Below are 14,140 nucleotides of genomic sequence, written 5' to 3'. Positions count from 1 at the left end.
GTAAAAACCAAGTTACCACTTTCAAAGTGTGGTTAGAAGGTTGTGTTACTGCAAAAGTTCAATCTAAATACTGGCTAGCATTGATAAATAAGTATTCTATATACACTATATTTTCACCCAATCTGATGTATATGACTACTTTATGGCTACAGGTATAGAGAGTTAATCATCAAGAAAAGCAGACTGCTTGGACAAACACTAATAAACAAATAGGTCAGCCACTGAATTTTTGATGGGTATCGTATGAGGACGCCGCCCGTGCAATAAGTCTAGCGTGTCCCCAGAACGGAAGTTGTCATAGCAGCAGAGTGACGCCAGTCTAGTTTTATATGAGTGAGAAAGGCACACAGTCAAAATACATTTGGCAATCTAGTGTATCTAAAAAAGAAAAGAGAATGAAATCGATTCCTTCCTTTTTTTAAGATGCACCTGATTTCTTTTAAATGTAGCCAAAACACGGTTTGCCATTCTAGACAAAACAGAATATCTTTGAACAGAACATCCAATGTAATATTAAGATCAACAACTGCCAAATACTTTTGGCATAAAAGGTTCACAAACAGACATAAAGAGGAATAAACGATGCCAAAAGTGAGTTCAAGTAGCTTAAACCCTAAGCCTAAATATTGTAAACTAATGTTCATACATTCTGCCTCAGGTGTACAATACATTAATGACATACTGTGATTTATCTTTGGCCATAAGAACTCTTATTTTATATTAACATGCTCATTTTGTGTCTGTTTAGTGGGATGAACAATGTGTGTGTGCACTTCTGTGTGTTCGTGTGTTAATCCTGACTGAAAGGCTGCGTTTTTTGCTCAGGAAGGTAGTGGAGGGACTCCCCGGAGGGCCCCTGTATGTTGGCCCTGTAAGCCCGTGTGAATGAGCCTGAATTCGCAGGCTCCCCACGAGGACGCACGGCCAATTAAGCTGACAGTCAGAGGCCCATTGACCAGTCACAGAGATTAAACGCCGGGCCATCTCGGTGGCTAAAACCACCTGCGAGATCGGAGGGGGTTTTGGAAAGTCTGAGAGGAGGAGGAGAAGGAAATGGTAATAGACACAGGGAGACGTGCCGATACTCACTGTTACTCGTTGCTTCGGTAAAAGGCGCCTTTTGTCCATTCCAGCCTTTGTTGTCCATCTGTGGAGATGGAGAGAGAACCAGAGAAGGGGGGAGGAGGAGAGGTAAGAGAGATGTCGATTCTTGAACAGACTGTTTCTTCACGCATGTCAGACAAGTTCCTTCCTACTGTTTGGTCCACAAAGAGACAAACGCTCACAAGATGGGATGCCTATGGAGACTACTGTCTCTCTAAGCCAGCTACTGATTTTGAGGGTGTGTGTGTGTGTGTCACTGTTCAGCAACTTGAAAAAGGGTTCCTTCTACTGCAGTGGTAAGCCTATCTGCCTGCACAAACACAAACAGCCACAAGTAGGTGTTTGAAACAGAAACAAATTCTTTCTGATGCGTGTAACAGCTGAAGAGATGTCATGGCTGTAAACAAGTCCAACCCACTGCCTCTGAACAGCCCTCCACAAATCTTTCAGAGGGAATGGAGAACAAAAAAGCTCTCAGGGGATGGAGGGAAAAGATGAAGTAAGATGGAGGGTGATCACAGCAGAGACGAGCTCTTCTACAAAAGCTACAGGCCTCAAGGGCATCTGAAGACTTAGGGAAAGTAGATCAGCCAAAAAATTCCTAGAATGAAGTCTGAGAGACCAGAGGCTATTAAATACATATTTTTTTTACTATTATTTATATTATTTGATTTTGAATAGACAATCTTTCACAAAGAAAAAACATATTTTTTACTTTTTGTAATGAATTCAGTAAAAAATATCCAGACATAACATCAGAAAAAAAACCTGAGAAGCAGCACAGAGGCTTGATTGGATTTAGATTGGGAGTCTTTTTTGTTCCTGAAGTTATTATTGAACCATTTTGTGAAAATGCAAACTGCATTTCTTTGTTGAAAGAGACTGCAATCATCAGAGGTGCAAGTGGGCAGATAACTGGAAACTGTCAAAAGTGCAGTTCTGTGGTTTATCAACAGGATATTGATAAAGTCATCCCAATATCCCAGTATGCTTACCTCCTGCTCCAATTCCAGCTCAGGCCCAGATATGCAGTGCTACATGCATTTGGTTGTAGCATGAAATTAACTGTAAATTACACCACAAACTACAAATTAAGCACTTAATTCTGAGAAAAAAATGTCATGGTACAGTCATTTTTTTCCCTTTCTAAGAAAACAGATGGTGCCACAATTATCCCTAAAAAAATCTCTAACCATAAAATAAATCTATGTGAAACATTTAATTTTGACTTTTGACAGTTGATCAGTAAGTCTCCAAACTCTAAAGTATATAGAAAGAGTAATTTGAACAGAGTACAGGGAGAGACAACTCTCTCTAAAATAGGAAAGACAAGAGAGCATGCCATTTAAGGGATGAAGACATTTATTATTACTTAAAAACTCAGGAAAGAGCAAAAAGAGTTCCAGACTTGAACCCAAGTTGGCTATGTCAGTCGTCAATGCAATAAATAAAAAGTGTTTTCTCTGGGCCTGTGCTTCTTCCCGAGGTCCTAAAAAATTGGGAGTGCATATATTTTTTCAACATGTTCTCAAGGATTTTCACCGGGGTTGCGAATAAATTAAATCAATCGGGTCAAAGTGACCTTATTGACTGAGTCACTGCAAACGGCTGCAGTAACTCTGTTTCCAATAAGCGGAGTTGCAGTGTATGTTCACAAACCTCCCTTTTACCACCAAAATTAGCGCTTCATGCAATCTAAACCTGACCTTGTTGCTTTATCTCTAATCGCAAGAGAATGGAAAAAACAATTGTAGACATGCTATGACTGCGTTGCATAAAAGACCTTCCTAGCTATAATTTTCTTTGTCCTACAGATCAACATCGGACAGAATGTTAATTTTCTCTCTTAAATAACAGCAGACACAAAACTGTGCTTTGATAAAAGGAGAATACTTTTCCCCACACCTGCTGGTGGTCACAATGTTGCTGTTCTTCTGCGATGTCTGAAGCGCAATTAAAATTAAACAGAAAGCTCGGTTACGTAACATAATCTCTATCAGATTCTGTTCTCTCAAGCTTAAAAACCGATGAGCCGCACAAAGATGAGAATGATCAATGGTCGCTTGCAAAACACCTGGTTCAGAGGAGCTGAAGGTGTTATGCAATAGGTTAGCAGCACCGAGACCAGTAATAAATTAGGGAGTAGACAGTGTTGGTATGTCTACAGTTTGCTGAAGAAATAAGACCTAATAAAGATGTTTACAGCTCAAATGTGGTTTGAAATAAATCTGATATCTCCGTGTATATACTTGAGTCTTTGATGGAATTTAAACAAGAGTTACTACATGTCGTTAATGTGAAGATGTTATTCTGTTGCAGATTGAAATGTCAAGAGTTTCCAGACCTTTTTTATTTCTCTTTTTGGCAGATATTTCTACCTGCAAAAGAAGATGGACAAAATGCAAACTGAAGTGGGAAAATCCTCAAAACAAATTCCGTAGTTTTCCTGACTTTTCCAAACAGTGTAGGAGCATTTCTCGTTATCCATCAAAAGTCATCATGAGTCCCCAAACTTTAGCCGTGTTCTCAGTGAGCTGATGACAGTATACAAGTTTGAAGGACGCCTGCTTACAGTAATCCCACGCTGGAGTAAATAAATGGTTCCACATAACAACAGAGGAGGGAGGTTTGTATATATGTCGAAAATGAAATACAGAAGTTGCAGTTGGGTTTGGTTCGTACCTCTGAGGGATTTGGAGAGACCGTGGAGGCCTTGTATCCCAGCTGCAGCAGCATTGCCTCAGCAGCGTTCCGCTTGGCCACCTTCTTGTTGGGTCCCGTTCCCGTGGCAACCTCGTTATTCACCTTCACCTGCACATGAACAGGCAAACAATGAGGAACAAAAGTCACAACTGAGTATTAGGGCAGCATATTAATATGCTGTTTTACTGGTGATTTTCTTAGCTTTCCTCCATAGCTTTCATTCAGTTTCAGCTCAGGACTCGGGCTTCCTGTGCCAAGTCAGCCATGCAACGTGAAGTGTTTGTTTTTCAGTAATCCCAAAGCATTAAATCTGTCCACGCAGAATGTAAGCAGAAATTTCCAAGAGCAGATCGGACGTCGTTGTGTTATACAAACAGACAATTACACTGTACAAATAACATTGTGGGGAGCCGGAGTCTGTGAAAAGCCAGGTCTCGGCGCAACTCATTCACAGCGGCCTGACAAGCTCAAGTGCTGCTCTGGATGCATGAAGCTGGAAAACGACATTACAGTCAGAGCAAATAGCCAACTCCTGACCAGATTCACTCCATCTGATATAAGGTGGAGGCTTTTTTTTCTGTTTAAACAAAAGATGAGAAAACAGAGGCTTATTTGAGCCCTGCTGCCTACTGGGGGAAACAATGTGGAAATTTTAGAAGAGTGAGTGGACTACACAAAAGAACGACACGCACACATTTATACACTCACAAGCGAGCATGCACACACACGCGCGCACACGCACACATACACAGGGGCTAATGTGTGCATCAAAGAGGCAGAGAGAATGGATTTGGGGCTGAATTACTGCCTGATGGTGAGAGAAGCTCTGTTCTTCATATAAAAGAGGAGGATTATGGATAGAAAGACAGGAAGAGCAAGTTTGACTGAGATGGTCAGAAGGATGAGTAGGTGCAAAAAAAAAAATCTGGATGATAAAAATGGAGTACATTATACCACATGTGGTAGTTATATTTCTTATTCAAGCGACACAATAAAGACCTAAGCTGCTCATGAGGGATGTCCTATGTGGCGACAGAAACACATAGGAGTGCCTTTAAAATAAAGGCACTCTGAACATCTTTCAACAAGTTGAAGGACGTCAAGCGAACAGATGTCGAAAGAGCCGGAGCTCACCGACTGCTTTTCAGCTTTATTGTGCAAACTTGAAGCGTCTGTGTTTTCATCAGTCAGTAAAATAATGCTCATCAAGGATGTGATGCTAAGTTCAATAGCTTACTTTGAACATCATCTTCAGATGATGTTCAACATCCTCAGTAGGATCATGTATTCCAGATTAAACCTGGATTTATTGTGAATTTTTAAATATTTCACTGTCAGTGACTCTCAAATATGCCCTCACAATAATTTTCTAAATGACACCAGAAAAGAAGCAAAAAATAAAACTAAGAAAACACAGTTTGGCTTTTTTTAAAAATACAAAGTTTACTACATGTGTAACAAGATAAGTGGCAATGATTTAAAATGATCAAAGTGAACATTTTACCCAGAATAGAAAACAGAAAACTGAGACAGTGAAGATTACATTTTCTTTTGAAAGAGAATGCTTTGTTGTGGAATAATTAAAAAGTTGCTATTTGAAATAGGTCTAATGCCTCTAAGCAGAGCAACTCTGGAATGAAAGAAAATTTTCAATTTGCAAAGAAGCCCTGCTTTGATTACCTCAACCAATGTTGGAAAAAAATGATAATTGGTATGTTACATTCTGGTGGTAAGAATCGACTACTCTAAAACTGCCACCTTCGAGATTGACGAGAATGTGCGGCTAGGTAACATCCTCTGTAAATTTGGCATCTCACAGTATGGTAGTGTCATGCTGTGGGTCTGTTTTGCAGTACCACTGAGATAGATATATAGATATATATCTATATCTATATATATAGATATATAGATATATATCTATATCTATATCTATAGATATAGATATCTATATCTATATATCTATATATATACATAGATATATATCTTTGTATATAGATATAGATATATATCTATATATCTATCTCAGTGGTACTGCAAAACAGACCCACAGTGTTTGCATCACCCAAACACTTGTAAAAATGTATCATAAGCTCAAAATTGACTCAGTTCTTGGAGATGTGAGTGGATGAAACACTGCTGACCACAACTGTAAGCCAACACTCCAAACAAGAGGGTTCTGAGCGGCTACATCCCAACTCAGAAAATCAGACTCAGTCTCACTGAACTAGACGGCCAAGTTACCAATCTAACACAGCTGTTGTTACTGGACAGTACTTGCACAAACTCAGTCATTTAACAAAATTAATAAACTGTAAAACAAGCTAGCATAAAATCGCTCAGCTCTGCCAGTGCCTCATTTTTCCTAATGCACCGCGTTTCAATTATTTTAAGTATATTAAGCTTTATATGATCACATATTCATAGAGTTACACATGAGAGCGCAGTTGGAGACAGATTTTATTGTTGAAAACGTTGTGCACTGCCAACCGTGATTAGACTGACAGATTCATGTGCAGACCGGAGGGAATGGTCATCTTGTTTCTTGTTTCTTTTTTCACCTTTTGCACAACACATCCCAACATAACCCCTGCTCTCTGATTAATAAATCAAATGTGAATTCAGCAGATTAATTTTATGCTCCTTTTGTCCAGAGAGTACATTATCTCATCTTTTCACCATCCTCCAATTTATTCTGTTGAAACTAAAGTGAACACACTAAAACTCTAACATTAAAAAACAAACTTTTATTATTTTTAGGATAATTCCCATGTCCCGCAGCTCAGTCCTTGCAAAAGCAAGTGAAGTCTAACTTTTTTTTCATTTATTTCATCTGGGCAAAAGTTTCCTGTCAATGTAAAGTCAGGCTGACCCACAGACATCAACTCTGGAACAAAGAGTGACTCTGGATAAGATGTACCGTCAAAAACGGTAAACACTGAAGGCTGTCTAGACACAGACCTTGTTTAAAATGAACAAGGCCAGGATAACCTTCGGTAGGTTCTATACATGAATGTACACAATAATATAAATGCTTCAGATTTTTAAACCATGTTTTTTATTTAAATGCATTTACAAGGTGTAAAAAAAGGTTCTTCACAAATTCTTATTTTGATTTAGGTCAAGACTTTGACTAGGCCATTCTATCACATGAATATGCTTTTTTCCAAAGCTTTCCATTGAACCTGGGTGTTTCAAAGTTTAAATTTTCTGTCATGGTCATCAGACAAAAGATTTATTTCCCCCAGAAATCTAGAAAATTGCACTGAGAAAAGAGTCAAAAAAAAAAAAAGGTAAATTCTTTTCCAGATATGGACTATTTCTACACAAGAAAAATAATCCTGACATGACCAGTCCTTGACATGATCTTTAAAAAGCGAAATAAGAAATAAAGAAGTTAAAATATCTGCTCACCTGCATGACGAACTCCCTACGTCGTGGCATCCCTCTCTCCGAAAGCAGCTGGTACTCCGGTTCCTTCTCCTTCTTGGCCTGCTGGATTTGAGCTAATCGGCTGATTGGGTTCATGCCCTGACCGTAGTCAGGTCCCGTCTGGGAAGAACAGGAAAATTGCATAATTAGCTTTTTTGAAAATGCTTTTTTGTCACTGCAAGTTCTTTTGCTGTGTTAATATAGTCATATAAAGGCAATTTTTAGGAAATAAAATGTTTCAATCAAAATACCTGTCATGTATTTACATATAAATGTGTGAAACATTTTCTAAAACAAAATGTTTTACACTTTTATATAAACACGGGAGTATGAGTTTTATCTTTGGTTCTTTACATACCACAAGCATCCCTCATTGTTTAATTTATTTAAGCAGTTTTTGACTAAATATATTTTCAAGTTACATTGATTTCTTTCAAATTCATAAATGTTTTTTATGTTTAGGTTTTAATCCCTAAATTCTCAGCCAGGGACAACGATCCAAATCAACTTTATATTATATAATGAAGCTATGTTTACTGCATTTGTCCATGTTAGTTGACCAATTAGAACAAAATTAAAAAAGAATGTAAATGAAGAATGTTAATTTTTTTTCCTCCAATAGTTCAGTGTATCTAGGTACTTGAACTAAAATGCACAAAAGCTGTAATCTGCAAATTCAAGTGGATGGATTATGAGAATAATGTAAAACGGTGAAGAAAGAAAATATAACATAAATGTTTTTAATGTCATAAAGACTTATGTTGGAGTATGTATCAGGAATGATACTGAAACTATCAGTATCAATCCTGATGAGATTAATGAGATGTTAAAAAAAAAAAAATTCAGAGATAATATCGCCAATTATCTCTGGCTATATCCAAAAGCAATGAAGTGCTTCCCCTCCCCCACGTGTTGCTTTGTACCAACAATTAGCTGGCTGAAAGATGGCTACAATACAAATTTGCCTGTTTGTAAATATTTCCTGCTGTGATTAACACAGTCATGGGGAGAAAACTATAAGAGCATTTACCTGTTTTAAGCTAGTGTTGGGTAAAACTACAGTGAGCTGCAAGTAGCATGTGTGTTTAGCAGCTGACTGCAGGCCGCAGAAGATAGCCAGGCTAACTCAGCAGCTAACTTTACCTTGTTATATGGCTAGCAAGAGAAGAATGGCACAAATGAAGATTATATTCTGAGCACATTTACTAAAAGGCACAATAAAAAGTTGTGAGGTTAGTTGAAAATTATAGCTTTAGTTTACGAAATAAAATCAAAATAATTTAAGTGTTATTGATCAGTGGTCCACAGATTTAAATGCATCTTCAGCATGATATCAAGTGGTGGAGAAGTCTGTTAATCACCTACTCATTTAGGTCTGGTGCATAGGAGTTAGGAAACACCTAAATCATACAGGAGAGTGGGTTCTATAATAGTCGTATTACACTTGTAATAATTAACATATTATATTACTTTTAGTTTTACGTTTTGATTAAAGTTTAAAGGATAACTTGATAAAACTGTGGTGTCGCTCAAATGAGAACCTTATGCCAGCAAAGCCTTGAGCTCCCCCATCACCACCTTTGGTCCCATTCACCCCCTGCCTGCAGCACCTTGAGGATAGTCTTGGTGCGTTTCTTGTAATGTGTCTTGGGTTTCTCCACAGTCGGTATGAAGGGGAGCTTCTTCAAGTCCTGCAGGATGGACAGAGCAGCACGCTTCTTGGACAGCTTCTTGCTGTTCCCCTCGCCCTCGGCAGAGAACTCTCCGACGGTGACGCGGGTCAGGAAGCTTTTCATGTGAGGCGGACCGCTCTCTTTTAACACCTTGAAAAGTTTGGTAAATGTTTGCAACAAAAACAAATTGAGGGAGAGAAAGAGAGAGAGAGAGAAAATGAGAGAGAGAGAAAGAGAGAGAAAAATTAATAGATGTGTGTCAGTGTTTTGTCATGTATGTTTTGTGCTAGCTAGCAAGCTGAACCAGGTGGTCCAAAACATCTGCTCTATCCACCCATATGCGCATGGTAATCATATACAACACACACTGGACTCAAAAACATTGACACACACACGCACACACGCATGAAGAGTAACATGTTCCTAAATGACAGTCTCTGGTGATGGAGGCTCAGTTTCCTTCCTCCAGCCTCTGGTCACCTGGGAGACCTAAAACAAACACCGGCTGGCGTTAGGTCATGCTTCTGCAATCACATCTACTTCCTATGAAGTCTGAGAACAATGTGTGTGCAGCAGGTGGGGTTCTCTCCAAACTTACGTAGGAAAAGAATTAGGTTTCACACACGTATGACTCCAGAGTTATAACACACAATCGCCTGACATGTGTCCATGTTTAAGCTACGCCTCAGGCCTTAATGGTTTATGGTGGATGCTGTTTTTTTTTGTTTTTTTTTTCCTGTGGAATCTCTCTTTCACCCCCTTTCCTCCTCCCACGCTCTGCTGAGTTTCTTTGCTAAAGTTGGAGCAGCAGCGCAGACAGCACAAATTGTAGCAATCAGCCGCAATCTAGAAACACTTAATTTAAACTCAGTGACCGATAAAACTGATTCTGCTGATAAGCGGAGGCTCGGGCATTCCTGAGATGCCTCCACATCAACACGGACGAATACCAGACATTAGAGAAATACAGTAGAATAGGAGCACTTCCTTTCTAACTACACAAGCTGTAGCAATTTAATTAAGAAACAGAAAGACTGGAAGTTAGACTTTCAACATAAGATAATGGTATGTACAAGGATGAGGCCTTGAAGAGCTCACTGTCCAACAAAACAGCTGAACTCCCTCCTACCCGCCGGGATCGACTCTGGTGTTACTTGTCTCCAGAAAAAGGAAATGCAACATGACAGATTCTTGTACATACTAACATTTACCACAATCGGAAACAGGGGATATCTGAATGTTTTTACTGTGCCAGTAGCGTGCAGTGATGACACTTCACACAGCTTGGCCATTTCTCAGCTAAGATTATGTCACTTGGAGAAAACAGATATGAACCAGTGACGGACTGTGCACACGAGCAGTAAGGAGCGTTCTTCATCTGCGTAGTCCTGCAACTGCCTCTCCATCTTCCTCTGTCTCCTTGTTCATCAAAAAGACCATGTGTAAGTACTCAGCAAGAGGAACCCTGGGATAGGAACCGACACACAAACTCGGCCATGTTTGTGAATGGATTTGCAACAAAGAAAAAAAAAGAGCTCGAGCTCATCTGAAGAGAGACGTTCTTTTAAAGCTTTGCTGAACTGAATTAGGCATCCTTGTCTCAGAGATGTAGAAAACAGGATTGTGCTATTCCCAGTTTGATTTTGTTACATCTCATTGTTTAGTTGTCAGGCAACGAGTGGAGACTCCAGGAAGTTACTGCTCCAAGCCAAGAAATAGTTTGGCACATAAACTCCCGTAGGCAGCAAGTTGTAGATTGCACACTTCACGATTTGAATAGTTTAAACAAATGAGTTCCTCTAACTTCTTTATGCTTTTCTTTATAGGAGACAGACTTCCTTGTATCCTTTTAAAGTAATTTTGTGCCATAGACCTGCGCCATTTCGGAAGGTCTTTTCTTTGAAAATAAGCTTTTATTTTCCCTGCCTAGTTCTTGGTACCTGACATGACAAAATGGCTGTGCATGCTTAAAAATATTCTCCATACGTGTCTTTGCACTACCAAAACAAAACAACAGTGGAGTCACATTTGCTTACTTTAATATTACTATTAAATAATACATAGCACTGTTTGGACCTCTATCTATTTACGGTTCAGTATTTGCAGATTCATTTATTTTCAAATAAAACATGCTGAATGGTTGACACTGTCCTATTTTAAAGTATTTAAAGAAAATAGGGCATTGTGTATGCAGTGGCTACAGACCTTGATATGGTCATCAGGAAGAGAAACCAAATGTAGCCTATGTAGGTACATGTTTAAGTCGACAAGATATATGACAAAAGGTGTATAGGTACAACATTTCCTTGGTCTGGGATAGCAGTACATAAGGTGCAGTCAGTCTCATGCCATACGACACAGGATCCGCACTGCTACCGATGGGATTTCAGTGCTTCTATTCACCTACAAGCCAAGCCCGCACACAGACACGCAAACAAACACGCAAACACACCCGTCTACCACCCGACGACAAGGAGATCAAGTTGTACACAGGAAACCTTCTGTAATTCAATGTTGATTTTTTTCCCCCTATGCCCGTCTCTTCAAAGTGGGAGGCCTTCACTTTGGCTTTTCAGGGAGACATTAATACCCTAGGCAGTCTGAGGATCTGTGCAAGCTAGAACTCAGGTACTGTAGGAGAGGAGGCTATGGGATCAGGGTACGACAATGGTGAGGACTGGTATAGAGAAGAAAGATCCTTTTGTGAAGAGCAGTGGATGGACATGCCCTGAGGGAAACTGCTCCTTGTAAGATGGGTGGTTCTTCTCTTATGTCCTTTATAGGACATAAGAGAACAACACACAAGCTGTGATTTATAGATTGGTTCCTCTTTGATGCTGACATCTGTTTGATATTGCCTGACAGGGGGATTAAATGAGCCAACTGGCTCTTGGGGTGGTGGCGACCCTCATTGTAGCAGAGTGATGGGAAAGTAGACAGTCGAACATTGACTTAAGGGTAATTTCATGCCCCAGTAAAGGAAAGGATGGAACGAGGTGAAAATATTGCTCAGATCGAAGGCGCTCACATGAGAGGGATCTGTTATGTTGTTGGGGGGAATGCGTAGAAGATTAATATGCATGTATTCTTAAGCTTTTGGTTTTTAAGGAAAGAGCAAAGTTTCTTCTGAGTGTATCACAACATAAGCTCAGCACATTGCAGGAAAAGATGAAGCTACGGCTGAAGAGTAGGTAGGTAAAAAAACAAAACAAACATAAAATCAAAATCAAAATTTACAAATGGTCAATGCTCTCCACAGTAGTGAATAGTAGTATCCTCAGCACGCAGACTGAGAATAAAAGGGAATCCACTATAGTGTATAATGGGGAAAGATAAATATGAAATGACAAGGGATGATGTGGAGATCCATCTTTTTGACTTGTGGACCCTGCAGTCACCCATCAATCAACACAATAGTAGTTAGCAAGGAGACAGGACACGGCGAAGGAAAGAAATTCCTCTAATCCCCACCACACTATTGTACATCTGCCTTTTATTTCAATGGAATTGGAAAAAATTGTGCTTCCACATTGCTATCCAATACATTACATAAATTAGCAAATGCATTTGGGTTATCAGAAAAACTATCCTACCACAAATGTTTCGGACATTTCAAAGAAAAGACACCCACAACTTTCCAATGCCAAATAAAACTCCTTTAAATGTCACAGTAATGACTCATCAATAACATCACTTAATCTCACAGCATGCTGAACAGATGCTTCACTTACCGTATGACATGCAACTGCTGAAACCGAAAGTGAAATTTAAGCCATCAGTTGCCACCAGAATAATTTAGCAAATAATTATTTGACTGCTTTGGGGCCTTTGTGGATGGCCTGTTGATCCCTTTAAGTAACAAGTTTGCTCATAACACAGTCAGACAATGAATTTAACCCCAGCAATATCCAGTATACACACATTTTTTTCACAACAGGAGAGCATCAAAATCTTAAACGACATCACAGGACTTGATGTTCTGCAAAATATAATTTATTTTCCCCTGTTCAGGCCCTGGCAACCTGTGATTTTCAAAACACCTGTATACATGGTGAGACAGAAAACAGTGTGACTCCAACTTTACCCAAGTTACAAACCAGTTAATCAGCTTGTCAAGACATGTGACAGGTGCTGCTCCCTTCGTAAGGATCTTTGATCTCCTGACATCTAAAGGGGAACACATGGAGTGTTGCGGTAATTGACTCAGTTGATTTTCCCCCTGAGGGGAACCATTTGAGCTGGTTACTTTTATGTTTAAGTTTGTTTTCTGCAAACCTACTGAATTTTGCTTTACAATTGGATGTATGTAAAGCATACATCCACATACACAAGCATGTGCTACATGCCTTGTAACATTACAATAAAAGAGTCACTTGTTCAAAAAAAAAAACAATTTTTTTTAACTAAAATTGCTTTTATAATTACATGAAAATTGTATTTGGTATCCTGAAATATCAAAATTAAATGATATTAGTTGAAACAAAATAAGTATTCAATAGATATAAAAACAAAGGTAAATTGGAGAATAAGAGTATTAGAACGAAGATAGCTTTTCCATTATTTAGTTTTTAAAAACAATTGAAAAGAAACAGCTTTCTTTTTAAGTGTGTGCGTGGGTGTGTGTTTTAGCGCTGCTGGATTTTGAATTTGCTTGCCTTATTGAATGCTATCATGTGCTACATCTTACTAAATCTTGTTTTCTGCTCAGTGCAGTGTGGCTAAAGGCCCCATACTTAAACTAGGAGTACAAGTCAAGCCTCAAGACTTGAATTCTTGGAAAAGTGTTTACTTCATGTAATGAAGAGTAAAAGGAAGGCAGTATGTGAGCCTCAGACTGCCGCTGCTGCACGTGTTTAACTGGGAAATTATATTTTTATTTGCCAGTAATGTTGTTGGATAATGGGTCGTTGATGGCTCATGGCAATCTGTAGCTTGTCTGTTAAGCTATCTGCAAAATTACAAGGACTCTTCTGCCTATTAAATTATAAATGTCAAATTCTAAACACTTCTTGTTTAGGTAATGCGAAAATACAGGCCTCCAGATGAGTTCATTTCTTCCCTTCTAAATCAAATTAATCACTCTGATTGATGTGTAAAAATTCTGCATAGTTAAGTCAAGTTTATAACACAGAGCAACAAGGTGTTTCAAAGTGCTTTTAAGTTAATAAGCTTAATGGAAAAAAACAGAACTACACAAATCACAAGTTGGGAAAAAAAAACTGGAAAGATTC

At 38.9% G+C, this 14,140-nt stretch overlaps 1 protein-coding gene across 2 annotated transcripts in view; it reads right to left on the bottom strand.

The window, feature by feature from the left end:
- stau2 (staufen double-stranded RNA binding protein 2) overlaps positions 1-14,140 on the bottom strand; it is an 88,537-nt gene that overhangs the window by 45,514 nt on the left and 28,883 nt on the right. For both annotated transcript variants that reach the window (XM_055037258.1, XM_055037259.1), the window contains exons 8-11: positions 8,847-9,059; positions 7,219-7,356; positions 3,787-3,915; positions 1,090-1,147 (exon numbers count right to left, since the gene is read on the bottom strand). In XM_055037258.1, the coding sequence (XP_054893233.1) occupies positions 1,090-1,147; positions 3,787-3,915; positions 7,219-7,356; positions 8,847-9,059 (538 nt within the window). The remainder of the gene's footprint in view (positions 1-1,089; positions 1,148-3,786; positions 3,916-7,218; positions 7,357-8,846; positions 9,060-14,140) is intronic.

The sequence above is a fragment of the Poeciliopsis prolifica genome, unplaced genomic scaffold, assembly GCF_027474105.1.
Source record: "Poeciliopsis prolifica strain line A6 unplaced genomic scaffold, Auburn_PproV2 SCAFFOLD012, whole genome shotgun sequence".
Classification (NCBI taxonomy): domain Eukaryota; kingdom Metazoa; phylum Chordata; class Actinopteri; order Cyprinodontiformes; family Poeciliidae; genus Poeciliopsis; species Poeciliopsis prolifica.
Note: the sequence above shows the minus strand (reverse complement) of the source record. Positions and strands in the feature narration are given on the sequence as shown.